Below are 14,876 nucleotides of genomic sequence, written 5' to 3'. Positions count from 1 at the left end.
AAAGTATCAGATGACAGAGGAATGTAATTGTTTACCATTAAAACAGATCCTTAGCTGTCCATTCAAAACATCTGAGAACACAAAGTTTTTTCAAAACTTCTTCAGGACTGGGTTTACATCCTCGGAGACTTATTGGCCAGCACTGGAGTCTGTGGGAGTCCTTGGGTGCAACAATACCGGACAGTTGGGCACTGCTTTCCAGTGCCTGGAAACAGATGATCTCTCTCCTTGCAGGGAATTTTTTCCCAGTCACATACTTCTTTCTGCCTGGGAGTTTGTCCCAGTAGAATTGGGGGATGCCGTGTCCTACACAGTGCTCCCGGGTGAGTTGTCACCCCGGCAGAGGGAACTTCCCCAAACGTGCCCGCTGCACACATGTGCGTCGACACTTACTGGGCGCTGCAGCTGTGCAGAGTGCCCAGTGCAGTTAGGGTCCAGGCACCCCTCGCAGCTGAGCTGGGTGCTTGTGGCTGGCCAACGTCAGGCAAAGTGTGTCTCGCATGGTAACCTCATTTGATAACATCCAGGAGTAGGGACAGACTCTCCACAAGGGGACAAGCCCCTTCTCCTTGCTGGGAGCTGAGTTGCCCCAGGAAGGTGCTGCGTGATGGGTGATGTGCCACTCTCCTTTTCAGGAGCAGCACAAGGGATGGAGAGTAAGATCTTTCCCCTCAAATTCCCCAGGTCCACTGGGAATCTCCACCTTGTACTTTATTGTAGGACTTCGCTAATATGGCAGTGGTTGCCCCTACTTTATTCAACTTTGTGTGATGGAGATGGGACTCAGAGCTCCCAGAGAGGGTTGGCAGGATTTTGGAGTCCCTCCAGGAGACCTGCACCCCACAAGGCAATGCAAAATGGTGTCTTTAAGCTTTTCCTGAGCATAGGGACCAAGCATTGCAGGGACTCTACGGGCCTACCGAGCAAAATGCATGTCTGCCTTCAGATGCAGAAATGGTGGCTGTGGCCAAAACAGAGGCTTGCAGCAATTTTGGTAGAGTGACCTGAGGAAGCTGCTCTGTCCCCGTGACCCTTCCTTTGAATCTTTCCCATGCAGTAAATCTGCACCGAAGGCAAAAGACCGGGGTTGTTCATCTCCCCCTGCTGAGCCATAGGATTGAGAGTGCCTGAGCTTCCCTCGCCTGGCTGTGCAGCTAAATCAACAGCTGTGTTTGCAATGTCACTAATTTCCAGTTTACTTAAAACAAAGTGTCTTTGAATTCTCTTACAGGAGCGCAGTTCCCACCTTTCAACAGTGAGCCATTCTCATTACCCACCAGCATTCCCAGTGGGCTGTGAGGAAAGTTGTTGATGAAAGGATGAAAGCCATTTCTTTAAGGAAGGAAAGTTCTTTGGGAAGAAAATTGAACTCAAATATATTTTGTCTTTGCTGATAAAATACGTGCCAGTTTTGTACTTCAGACAAATGCAAATAATCCTATTGCTATTGTGTTCTTCACAAAAGCGCACGAGGCTTGCTTTCGTAACTCCTGGATTGTACAATGCGGTCCAGGGAAATCAGGCTTGAGGAACACGTTTCCTGATTTCTTCAACATATTTTATATTCCCATTTTGGCAAACAGGATGAAATCTTAGAGTCTGGGTTATTCCTCTTCCTTCTTCTCTGCTGGGAATTTTTTACTGGTGGCCAGGAGAGCTGCCTCCTGCTCCTGGCCATCACCACCAGCTGATTGCTGCTGATGGTGGCTTGTTTCCCATGCTTACACTGACGGCATTACTCCAAGATTTATCCCTTTTGAAGAGCGTCAGGGTAAAAAAGACAAGACTTCTCTTGGGATCAGAGCTCGGGCATTCCTGCAGGTCCCTTAAAACAACGGAATGTTTTCCCACTGAGTTTCTAGGGAATAAGAATCGCGTTTCTCTCACTGGGGTTATCAATAGGGGCCTCTGCACTGCAGGGGCTGTCGCTGGAGCCACCCCGAGCCGCCCCAGCTCAGCGGCCACTCATCCCGGTCCTGCGCTCAGACCCTCTGGCTGGAGGGGATGTGGGCAGCTCTGCCCAGCTGCTGTGAGGACCTATTGAACCAGATGGTTGCCCTGTTGAACCAGGCAGGCCGGCTGTCTCATCCCCCAGCTCTGGCAGTGCCTTCAGAGGAAGGAGCAAGAGCCACTGTGGCATAATGCACCCAGGAGGGAAGTGTTTTCCAAACTCCTACCAGTAAAGAGATTTATTGCCTATCCCTTTTCAGTGTTTTTGAAACTCTAAGAGCTTAATGTTCTCATGATTTACATTAGCATCTAATCCTTGCGTAATCTCACTAATCCCTTGGCCCGAAGATATCCATTGGCCGTGAGTTCCACAGGTTAACCAGTTGCTGTATTCATTTGGTGGAGTGGATTTAAATCTTTTTCCATTGCCGTTGCAATCAACCTCTTTAACCTTCTGGCCAAAGATGGGAATGGGGCAGCATCTCCCAAGGAATGGGCTTCAGTATTTTAAGTCCTCCCAAGATTATTCTTGTGGATGAGAGGCTCCATTGCGCGCTGTTTTGCATTGGGCTTGGAGCCCTTGAGAAAGCAGGATGATGTCAATGGGAGACATGCTGGAATATTTTCTTCTGCCAGAAAGAAAACAAAAATAAACACTGAAACAACCGATATAAAAAATATTGTAAAGGTTGTGCTGAACTGCCTCCTTCCCTCCTTCACCCTGCGTGTCCTGGGCATATGGTTCCTCCCCAGCCCGAGAACTCGTCATATCCATACGCAGTGGGGAGAATTAAAGAGGAAACTGGCAGCCTTAACATTTAATTTCCTTCCTCTTTCTGGGCTGGTCAGATCCTTTGCATTATTGTAACTACTTTTTTTATCATGTCTATAAATAGATGTGCTCTCATGTGTCCTGTGAAGCAGAGTCGGGCCAAAAAAGTCATTCATTCTGCATAATCAATACATGAAATGTAGTGGTTACTGGCTTAGATGAGATCTTGTATTGCTCATGCTGTAGCTGGGAAAAAATGTTGACTAATAAAGATTAAGGGCTTTTTTTTCTTTTTATGAAATGCTAATGATGAAGACATGTTTGATATACTGTGAAATACATTTCTCTAATGTGAAGTTTCTGCTTTTTGTTGGGAAAGGGATTCAGTCCCTGGAGGATTTTAGAATTTGTAAATATAAAATTATCTGCTTCAGTGTTCTTTAAAAAAAGGTTGGCAGAAAGCCAGATTACTTACATTACTGTAATAGATTTGCTGACCTCTGACATCTGCTGCAGAGAAGTACATTGAATTTTTCATAATATCAGATGATGCAGATCTAAAAACTCAGTACACTCTGCACCATTATTTAATTCAGGACTTAGTAAAGCAAAATCTTTTTTTGAGTAGCATTTTATACGTGATTAAACTTAATATTGCCGATTGTAATAAATCAGGGTTAGTATAGTACTGATTTGTTAATCTAACTTGTATTGATTTTAAGTTGTCTTTATTTAAAAAAAAAAAAGGGCTGGCTTTTCACAGTGACTGAATTTAATAAGAAGCCCTGTGATAGCAAAGACTCCCCTACTGTTTCTGCTCTTGGCTGGAAAATGTTATTCTTGTATTATTCCAGGAAAGAAAAAAAAAACCCTCATGCTGCTAAAAATCTGCTGCCTGTGGAAAGATTTTTTAATACACTAGTGCTTACATATTCTATTTATGTTAATTGACTTATAAATAATACATTTTATTAATCTTAATATTGGAATCTTGATCATGATAAAGACCCTTTTATTTGGTCTCCTCATAGGCTTTACAAGTAAATATTCTTTAGACCACAAAATATTCCCCCTCTTTTCCTTTTTTATGAATACTTTGATACTTCCCCCTGCTGCGAAATACAGCCACAGTTCAAAGCGACTGAAAACGCGGTTGTTGTTTCCAAAGTGCGATACATTCGAGGTATCAGGCTCCATTTTTTCGGATGCTGTCTTTACCTCTCCTTGCACAAAGATTGATTAAATCTTACCTGTGCTGCAAATATTTGACCAAAAAAAAAAAAAAATCTTGTGTTGGTTTCAGACATGTCACATTCTGCTAAACTATTTGGCTAACAGCAGATCGCATTCTTCCTGTGTTGGGCAATATTGACCTTAAATTGGCTAAGCCGGCTGCTTTCATGGCATGTGAGCCGGCTGCTTACATGTTCCGAGAGCTGTACTAGCTTTATTACTCCTGCGCTATAAAAACTTCTAATAATCAAATGATAAGATCATATCCTGTGGGTAATTGTGTTGTACCATGACAGGATAACTGAAAAAACACTCAGTGAAAATTGCAACCAACGGAAATCTCTACGTGAAGCGGCAATTGTTGGCGTTGCTCGACTCGGTGCGGCTCCCCGGGGTCTCGCAGCCCCGTGTTCCTGCCCGGCTGCCCCCCACGGCCCCCAAACCCCATCTCGGCGGTGGCAGGGAACAGCAGCCTTGCCAGCCTTCGTTTCAAATGAGGAGGGGAAAATCCTCGAACAAGCCATCCTTGTGTTTTGATTCAGTTTTACCTTAGTCATGCCGCCTCCCCGATACACGAAACGTTTAATTCCAGATTTCCTGCCGCTGGCTCCGGGCCTTTGACCGGCTATGTGAAATGTATTTTTACTGCTGTCGGCCTGCCAACTGCTGAGCTCAGTGAAAAATAACTAAAATGAAAACCTTGTACTCCCACATGAACCCTTAAGATCAGAAAAGGAAATTTAAGCCATGGTTACTAATTAGCGCCAAAGCTAATGAGTTCTGGTGAGGTGCAGCAGGAGGAGGAGGAGTTTGCGTCCCACGTTACCGTACAAGGCTCGGTGGAGAGCACGCGAGCGGTGATTAATTGCATCAGCCCGGGCCTTGCTCCCGTCCTGGCCGTAGCCATGGGGTTAATCACACGGCATCGTTCACGGAAAGGCCCGCTCGTGGGCCGGGAGCGTCGCCATCTCCCGTGGGGTGCGGGACAGCGGCTGAAACCTTTACGGGTGGAATACGTAGATTTGTAATGGGCGACGCGTTCCCATGGAAACAAAACAAAGTCAAACACTCCCCTCGCAGTGCTAACAATTATTGTAATAAAATGTGTTTTTATTAAAAGCGATTTTAAATATTTAACACATGGCAGAGTGGCCTCGACGTTGCCCTGTGTGAAACCCAACCTTGCCTCTAGTGAAGTCCAAAGCGCTTTGTGCAGCGCGGGGAGGAATTTGGTGTTTTCACCAATATTTGCGCTTTGTGAAAATGCAGCAGCCTCAAGTATGAACAAGATTACTTTTTTCTGATTCTGCTTAGTTATGCTTTTTATTATATAAACATTAACTGTAATATTACAGTGGGAAGCAGGTATTTGGCAACTATGTATTATTTTGCTAAGTTTGCATAGAGGGAGCAGTTTCCAGTTTTAGCAGCTGTAACATGTTTAAACTCAGTTTGTAATGGGATCTGAAGATGAATATTCCCTGTGGGCTCTGCTTAGCTTCGTTACTGGAACCCTGCCAAATTCAGGGCTAGAAAGTATTATTCACGCCTCTTTGCACATACCATGTCAGAGCATGCTCAGTTAATGAATTTTGTTTCTAATATAGCATAAATTAGGTTTATATTTTAACATAATTTATGTTGTATTTTATTAAAATATAAAATATTATGATCACGAGCAATCTAATTTCTGCACTCTTAAGCCCAAACTGTGTTTGAACATCTATGTATGTAAATCAAAACTGCATGCTTAGAAACTGATTCTAGGATAACAAACGAATATCTGAACCAAAGAGGTTTCTGCCTTGGAGTCTTAGATTAAAGATAATTAAGGATTCCTGGTATTTGAACAGATTTATGTTGTTTATAAGCAAAGTACATTTTCTTCATAGCGTCAACTTTTTTTTTTAAAACAAATAATGTTTGCTGTATTAAAGTTCATATTTTTAAAGTCTGAATCTTGTATTAATCCCACAGTGAGTCATTAATCATACGAAATGCATTATAAAAACTTTAATCACTGAAGTTGAAACTGAGATTGTAATGCAATCCATCCCTTTTAATTACATCAGTTATTTTTCCTTTCAGATCAGGAACTGCAAAGGGAAAACAGATAGATTAAAACTGAGTGTGTTTGATGCTTTCGGGGGAGGATATTTTTTGTTTGTGTTTCTTCCTTGCTTTTTTAAAGCGATTTCGTGCACTTTATGGAGGACAGTTCCACAGTGAAAAATTCCTTTGCTTTTAACTCTTTTCCTCTCTCCTTCTTCCTTAAAAAAGACTTGCTGGTGAAGGCAGGGAGCATGGGTGCATTGCAAGGGTGGGCTGGTGCCGATGGAGCATGCGGGGTGCTCTGCCCACTGCTGTAGGTTTCCTGCAGCTCTACTCTCTCGTCTTCTGCCGAGGTCCTGGCACTTGCCCTTGCACGCAGGGGAACCACCAGCCTGGAAATTGTGTAGCTGTTATCAAGTTGGCTGTGGCTTTGTAGGTGTTTTCCTGGGGTTTGCTGCATGCTTTTAAGGGTAGGGAGGGAAAATAAAAATAAATGGTGGATTTTTTTTTTAAATCAGTCTAAAACGTAGTGGCTCATATCCTCATCTGGTACAAATTGGTGTAGCCACATAAACCACTGCAGCGTTACTGACAACTGATCCACATCAATTCCAACTCCACTGAATTTACGCTACATGATAATCATGCCAAATAAATTGATTTATCATACTTGGATTTGTAGATGTAGAGTTTACACTGTTGCTTTTATGGCATGGAAGAAAAAGTAAACTGCTCATAGTAGATACATTTTGTTCTTTGCTAGAATGGCAAAACCTGATCAATTATTTGTTCCTTAATCCCCTAGATTAATCCTGCCGTATGAAAGATTTATTAAAGGAGAGGAAGATAAGCCACTGCCTCCAGTGAAACCTCGAAAACAGGATAACAGTTCCCAGGAGGGTGAAGTGAAAACAAAAGTGTCTGGAACAAAACGCATCAAAAATGAAAACCAAAAGAGCAAGAAGGAAAAAGATAATGCACAGAAACCCCAGGATGCATCTGAGGTTGGTTGCTTTCCTGCTTTTCAACTTTTCAATTAAAAATGTACAGCTTTAATCATGTGAAATCCGATGATAAAATACATAATTTAAACTGGAGAATTCAAACCAGTTGGCCTTTGAGTTTGCTTGGCCATGGAAATTCAGTTGTTGTGGTACTGTCTGTGTTGGGATTTTGCTGGGCTACAAACAGCAACCAGTTAGCTCCATATTGCATAGCAGTGATGGCAGAAGACCAAATGCTGGATGTAACAAGTAATATTTCTGCTCATTGTATTATACAGTGGTCACCACTAAAAGATCAGCAGCTGCCAAAAGGAAACCACACAACTACCACAGTTATTTCCTAATCTAAGTATAGGGTGCGGGAGCCTCTAATACTGTTGATAATACTGTGGTAACTGTTGGACACAGCTGATTTTTATAATGGTAACCTCTGGATCAGCCCTTCCATGCTCACAGACGTATGCATGCCGTGTCAAAAAAACAGATCACTCCCCAGGATTTTTATTGTGTTATACTAAATTTCTCTTTGGATTAAAAGGTCAGATTTTGAGGGAAACACCCTCCAAGCCTTATCTGAGACCAGCTTCCCTCTGACGTGGCATAGATGGTTCTCGGCTAAGATAGGTTCCTGTTCTGTCACCTGCTTCACATGGACAGGCCCTGGTTTCCATGTAGAGCTTCATTACCCACAGTCATAGGACAGCCGTCGTGGAACGGATTTTATGTTCACAGCCCGGGGTAAGATAGATCAGTAGAATTCATATTTGTCTGCAAATAAGAGTAAGTTTCAGGTGTTGTTAAGTGATATAAAATCAATGAGGTTTTTGCTCCAGTGTTACTTAAGCACTTTCTTTTGCACGTCCTGCCCACTCTCTCCTGTGCCCTGCTTGTGCCCTGTGTGAATGCGGTGGTGAAGCTCCTCACGCACAACCCCTACACCAGACCTTGCTTTTCCTGTCTTGGTCTGCCAGATCACAGCAGCCTTCAAGGCGTTGCAGTGAAAGTAAGTATTTAAAGAATGTTGAAACACATGATGTGCCCAGCAGACGACGGCTGCTCCCTTGACTTCACTGCCGTCTGGCAGGTACATAAGGCCTGTTTCAAAACTAGTTTGGAAATTAGTATTGAGTCAGCTACCAACAATCCTCCTCCTCGTTGTTTAATGTAGGACCAGTAAACAGGGATGCCTCTGAGAGTTTGTGTACCCAGTTTCGAGAACAACAAATTTTGATTTCCGTGTCTAACTACCTCTTTAAGTTGTGCCTACAAGGGCAATTGCAACTCCTGTCCAAACCAGAATTTGTATTTTAAATTGCCTTCAATGAACAGTACCTTTAATATCTAATGTAAGAGCACCCCACAGAGAGGGGATGATTTTTTGTTTTCTCTTGCACTGTAATTTTAAAGCAAGGAATCCTGTTGGGGGAAAACGCCTCCACTTCTGATGAAAAATACATAGAGAGGAGAGTGCACGCAAACCTGCTTCAGCCACTGGAAGGCTGCAACACGAATTGCGCAAAGCAAGGAGATGCAAAATGAAGGCTTGTGCTCCCTTCCCCTGTCACTCCTTAGTCCCTGATTATTTATTGAGGGGTCTTGGATCAGTAAGAGACTTCACACACTATATGTACCACCACCGCTAAGCACAACATAACAAGTCAGCAACAGAGCATCAACCTTAACTTTGAATTTCCTTGCTTTTGTTGTTCCCTATCTCAAACTTCCTGCTGCTTAAACTGCAGCTATTTTTGTGTGGTTTGCAGGAAGAGTTCTTAAGCTGCGCTTATCGGAAATGTAGGGAGCGTAGATGAGACAATAAAAATGTACAATTATGGCAGTTTCCTATTGTAAAATGGTACCTTTTATAACAGAATTAATGTCTCCTCCCTGACTGGGATGGAAGATGTGTCCTGCCCCTGGTTAATTAGGGTGGGAGATTAAGGACCTCAGCCTTCATGCAGGTCACTGTACGGGTAGGTGGTCACTTGAAGCCTGAGCAACAAAGGGGCCTGCAGGGTGGGCACTGTGCCCAGGACATGGCCCTTATGGGGACCAGCAGAAAGCAGACGTCCAGCTCCTTTGGGTGCAGCAAAACCCAAGTCTGCTGGAGCCCTGCAGAAGGTTGCATGTCCCTCTCACCCCAGCCATCTCCCAGCAGTGGAGCCCCATGCCAGGCTCCACATTTGGGTGCAGTCCTCATCCAGGCACAGCAGTGGTAGTGTGTTGCTCCCAGGAAGCCTCTATAGCTGCATGTGTAGATGTGTAGGCACGGCCCCAACCAAGCCACCACTTAAAGCATTTCTGCCTGTGGCTTAGGAGCTGGCTGTAGCTGTGAGCTGTAAAAGCATAATCAAGTTACAAATGCGCGGTCCTCTCATTTGCATGTTCAACTCATACACCATGAGAAGTGTGCAGGGAGAGAATATAACTTTAATTTATTAGGTTTGGATTTGCTTTTGTGCTCTTCACTGTTTTCCTGCCATCACAATGACACTGTCAATGTAATGAGATACCAGACAAAATGCTATTAGCCTTAGACTGCACATTTCCTCACAATAGCTGAAACTTCAATCAAAATGTTGCTTAACAAAAACAAAGAGCAGAATGTACAGTTATTAAATATGATTTCTCTCTTTTTTTATCCTCCTTGCTTTGCTCATCTGTCTGGTATTTTCCTGTAATTTTATAAGCTCAAGAGACTAGCGATGGTACTTTGTAAAGGACCTAATGATGGTATTTGGCTGCAAAAGGCAGCTATGAGTTTAAAAAGAAGTTAGGATGACTAACAGACACTGTAACTAATAGGCCAACCAACCAGACAGGAATATTTAAAAGCAGCTGTGAAGAAATAAATCTCTGAGAGGGTTAGATTCATTAGGACCTTCTCCAATCCCCCACTCCTATGACAGACCATAAAGCAGCATTTAGGTAATAACTTTCTCGAGGCATCTTATCTTTACAATGAAGAAAGAACGAAAACAATAATAATAAAGGGCTCACACAATGCCACTGTTTTATGACTGTCTTATACCACAACATGTCAGAGGAGAGTGACAGCAGTTTTGAAAAGGGCTGTCAGTCAGCTGGATCGCAGATGGGACGCTCTGGTGACCTCTGTGGGTCACAGTTCAGCCAGCTACATAATGGGATGAATAGCGTGAATTGTGCACACAAGCTTTATTAATGGGGGAGCAGAAAGAGCTGTGGGCCCATTGACGATAACATATAAAAGCCATGTTTGTAATAGCAGGCACACACACTTACTGAATGTTGACAACTTCATTTTAATCCGTTATTAAAAAAATGTGTGTCCCAGTTAGCTGTGGCAGTGATTTGCTGCCTACAGTAGGGATTCCTAGTATGCCATTTCTATCATTTTCACACTTTAATGCAGAACTGGGTGTGAATGATCTCCTCTGTGATCACAGAATTTTAAGATAGCTATGCTGGAGAGACTTTATGTAAAAAAAAACATGGGAATCATTGTGTCATTTTCATAGGTGAAGTTGGCTAGCGAGCAAAATTTCTCTAGCCTTATAATTTGTGTTATGAAATCCACTCTCCTGCATTTGCCTAATTAATTTTAAAAGAGTATAACCTCAGCATTTAGCTATCTGGTCAAGCCACCGGAGCCTCTCGTCAGGTTACAAACATCTGCTGTTTTCAGATACCTTATTGTGACCCTGACAGGCATGGTGTATTTCTTAATATTTCCAGGAGGTATGTTTCTTTGTTTGAGTCCAGTACCTGGCGTTAGAGCCTTCATGTTCCATCAAGGTGATTGACAAGTACTTCTCTAAGGGTAGCCAATGGTATAGTGTGTATGATCTTATGAACAGTCTGCCAAAACACACCGCATTCTTATTACAGTCTGTTAAATCATTTTATTAGGTTTCATCAGAACAAGAGAAGGATCAAGAATCAGCAGACCAGAAAAACTTCCCTGAACATCCTACAGCAGGAGAGATGAAACAACCCGTGAAAGGCCCTCCATCTCTTTTACCAGAGGCAGCTCGGCCGCTGCCTCTGGAAAAGACAGACCTGACAGAAAACAGCACGAACAGTGAGAAAACCAAGGAGGAGGTTCAGCACTCGTCCTCTTTCTCAGGTATATCCGTGCCCCCAGAAGAAGACAGTGTGCTGGATGCCCCCATCACAAAACGATTACATGCTCCAGCCGATGCCCTGGAAGACACAAAACCTGAACAAAGACTACACAAAGGTTTTACTGACAGCTTAGAAAGCGAACCTCCAGAAATGCCCTTCACGGCTTTCCCAGTCCAGCTGCCCACTCAGAGTGACACAGAAGATGACAAATTGCCAGAGATGGCCGATTACATCGCAAACTGCACGGTGAAAGTGGACCAGCTGGGAAACGAAGATATCCACAACGCACTAAAACAAACACCCAAAGTACTGGTGGTCCAGAACTTTGACATGTTCAAGGAAAAGGAGCTGCCCGGGTCCATGAATGATGATTCCACTTTTGGTTACACACCGCTGCTCTACTCAAAGGGTAATCCAGGCATCATGTCACCCCTGGCAAAGAAGAAGCTGCTGTCGCAGGTCAGTGGAGCAGCCATGTCGTGCAGCTATCCTTATGGTTCCCCTCCACCTTTGATCAGCAAAAAGAAACTGAACAGCAGAGATGAGCTGTCCTCAAGCATATCACAAGGTCCCCATGCCCCTAATTCTGATCCTGTAGCAATTAATAGGCCCTCAGTCATACAGCATGTACAGAGTTTTAAAACCAAGGAAGAAAGGAAATCAATTAATGATGTTTTTAAACATGACATACTAAGTAAACCGGATCCTCAGCGCTGTGATTTTTCAAAACATCACCTCAGTTCTCTTGCCGAGTCGTATGTACCGAAGACGGATATCCAGGACTGCAAAGATAAAATGAGTGAGAAAAGGGCACTGCAGCACTCCCATGTGCCCACTTTCTTGGCAGATTTTTATTCATCACCTCATCTGCACAGCCTTTATAGGCACACAGAACACCACCTTAATAATGAGCAGACATCAAAGTACCTCCCCCGGGACATGTTCAGAGAGTCTGAAAATATTTCTACTTTTGCTCAACACAAACACCAAGAAAAACTAAATTTAAATTATCGCCCATCTTTGCATCAGCAAGAAAAAAAGGCAGCAGTGGAGGCCTCTTCAGATGATCAGCCAACAGACTTGAGTCTTCCAAAGAGCATACACAAACAGACTGCAAAGGCTCCGGGCTCCGGCCTCCCTCATGCAGCCATGGCCCAGCAAGAAGGCAAAGGTATCTCCCCATTCCAGGCTGCAAGCAGCCAGGCGGTGAGCCTAGACTGTAACCCCAAAGCTTGCCGTGTGTCCCCCATGGCCATGACAGCCCCGAAAAAACACAGCGAGTTGCTCCACAGGTCTGGGAAGCAGCAGGCCCAGAGACTGGAGAATCTGAGGAAGATGGAAGGGATGGTGCATCCTATCATCAGCCGCAGAATGAGCCCTCAAAACGTGGGGGCTGCCCGGCCTTTGAAACGGAGCCTGGAGGATTTGGACAAAGTCATTTCGGAAAAAAAAATTCGAGCTGTCTCTCCTCTGCACTTACCAAAGGAGACCCCGGTGAAAGACAAGGTTCCCGACCCAGAGGGGGAAGGCAGCAAGCCGGTGCATGGCCTCCATTCTGGCAGCATGCTGGAAAGCCACAAATTTCCCCTTTCAGCCCCCATCTTCCCAGGCTTGTATCCCGGAAGCCTGTGCACAGGGCTGAACAATCGCCTCCCGCCCGGGTATTCTCATCCCCTGCAGTACTTGAAAAATCAGACCGTGCTCTCCCCACTAATGCAGCCTTTGGCTCTTCACTCCTTCATGGTGCAGAGACAATTCCTCACGTCCCCTGCAAACTCTCAGCAACTGTACAGACACTTAGCTGCAGCAACACCTGTAGGAAGTTCCTACGGTGACCTTTTGCATAACAGCATTTATCCTTTAGCTGCTATAAACCCTCAAGCCACATTCCCACCTTCCCAGCTGTCCTCTGTACATCCCAGCACAAAACTGTAAACTCCCTCGCTCACAAAAAAAGGTCTGAGGAGAAAAGTTAAGTTAGCGACATTCCTCCCCCTGTGATGATGTCTCGCAGATTTAGCAATCTGTATTTTTGTCAACCAGGACGCAGTCTTACCCCACCCAGAGGAGCGCTTCAGAGTTTGATGGAGACAGGACTGCTTCTTTAATTCTGGCTCCCACATCAGCCCCCTCGCCCTTTATCCCTGCCCCTGCAAAAAAGAAAACCAAACACACACACAAAAAACAAAAACAAAACAAAAAAAAACCCCAAAAACAAAAAAAAAAAGAAAAAATCATTGGATTTTGCATATGTGTTTTCTGAAAGGACTTGTATATGGTAAGAGCAAATGTTCAAAGGGAGCCGTGGAAATGCAGGCCCAGTCCTGAGCTCACTGAAATCCCAGGCGAGGGCTGCGTTTGCCTTTCACTGAGCTGAGGACCAGAGGCTGTGCGTTGTTGCAAGTGAGTCAAGGACTCGAGATGAACCTGGAAAGGAGAAGCGGGCCGAGAATCCGTACAATCAGTGGATGTGCTTTTTTGGGTAACTTTTCCTGACTTTTAAAGATTCAATCAATGCAATGTATAGTAAAACGGCAATAGGTTTTTCATTTTAACACTATTAGAACAGAAGGGTAAACACTGTTTAATTTGACTGTACATATCCACTTCGTAAACTACCGGTGTCACATTTGGTCACAATAATTTATATAGTTTTGTTTGTCCAGTATATTCTGTGCTCTTTATGTTTGTTTTTTTGTTTTGGGTTTCTTTTTTTTAAATTAAACAGTATCATTTTATCTGCAACTTTTTCTAAAGGCTGTGGCTGTCCTAATTTTTTTTTAAATGTGTTTGTAATTTTTCCAGTTTCTTTATACTTATGAGCAGCGTTTTTGTTTCGTTTTTGTGGTAACATTTACTGTTTACAAACTGAAGCAACTGGTTCAGATTAATCTTAATGGTTATAAACATACTGTAGGTGATGTTATGGTGCAAGGCTGCAAACAAGGTTCCTTTCCCCACAGTCCACCCCTGCGAGGTGCTGAGCACCTCTTGCCCTCCTCCTGTTGTTGCAATGGCTCCTATGCCGCTTCTCGCCTCCCACTGAGCTTTGCTTTCCCGTATTGTGGTCCGTGAATTTGTCGAGCGTTGTACTTTACCCTACCTAGGCTGTGAAACCCTCCTGCCTACCAGAGAAACGGTCTAGAAAACAAAACTCCCTGGCACAAACTGCTGGATGGCAAAGGAGTCCAGAAAACGGATTTGTGGTTTGCGAGAATGTAGAGAATTTAAGAAATTAGGAGAGGTGCCAATGTTGAGTTGGATCAGAGGTTTATGGGGCCTGTGCCACGCAAGCGGCCAGGCTCGGTAGGATGGGTAGGGGGTTGCATGCAGTGGTTGGGACGGTCCTTTGGCACGCTCACAGGGATCTCAGCCTCTTCCTGGGCATCCTTTCGCAGGGGGAAAGGCTGGGCGTGGAGGGGCTGGGTTTTCCTAACAAAAGAGCTTCCCTATGGATGTGTATTCCCTTTGCAGGGCATCACCACCATGCAGCTGAGCATAAGCATGGATAAAGCAAAGTGTGACTTGGAGGCTTTTTACAATGTGAAAATTGGTTGTGATTCAAACCATCTCAGTTACTGTTCAAAGACAGCGTAATCGATACAAAAAGAAAAATGGAAACTACTAAGAAACACTTTGCATGCTAGGCATGTCATTAAATTTTCCCGTGATATGAAGCCAAATACAATATATAATGTATCTTACTTAATATCCAAAGGTGGAAACCAGAATAATATACTCGTCTACTGTTAAAGATC

The 14,876-nt window shown here is 43.9% G+C and overlaps 1 protein-coding gene across 3 annotated transcripts in view; it reads left to right on the top strand.

The window, feature by feature from the left end:
- The window catches only part of ARID5B (AT-rich interaction domain 5B), a gene marked incomplete at its 5' end in the record, with an annotated part of 120,836 nt that extends 106,598 nt beyond the window's left edge, over positions 1–14,238 (top strand). For all 3 annotated transcript variants that reach the window (XM_082002376.1, XM_082002375.1, XM_082002374.1), the window contains 2 exons: positions 6,813–7,011; positions 10,903–14,238. In XM_082002376.1, coding sequence (XP_081858502.1) covers positions 6,813–7,011; positions 10,903–13,053 — 2,350 coding nt within the window. In that variant the 3' untranslated portion in view covers positions 13,054–14,238. The remainder of the gene's footprint in view (positions 1–6,812; positions 7,012–10,902) is intronic.
- Between the last annotated feature and the right edge of the window lie 638 nt (positions 14,239–14,876).

Source organism: Phaethon aethereus, assembly GCF_964289735.1.
Source record: "Phaethon aethereus genome assembly, chromosome: 7".
Taxonomy (NCBI): Eukaryota; Metazoa; Chordata; class Aves; order Phaethontiformes; family Phaethontidae; genus Phaethon; species Phaethon aethereus.
Note: the sequence above shows the minus strand (reverse complement) of the source record. Positions and strands in the feature narration are given on the sequence as shown.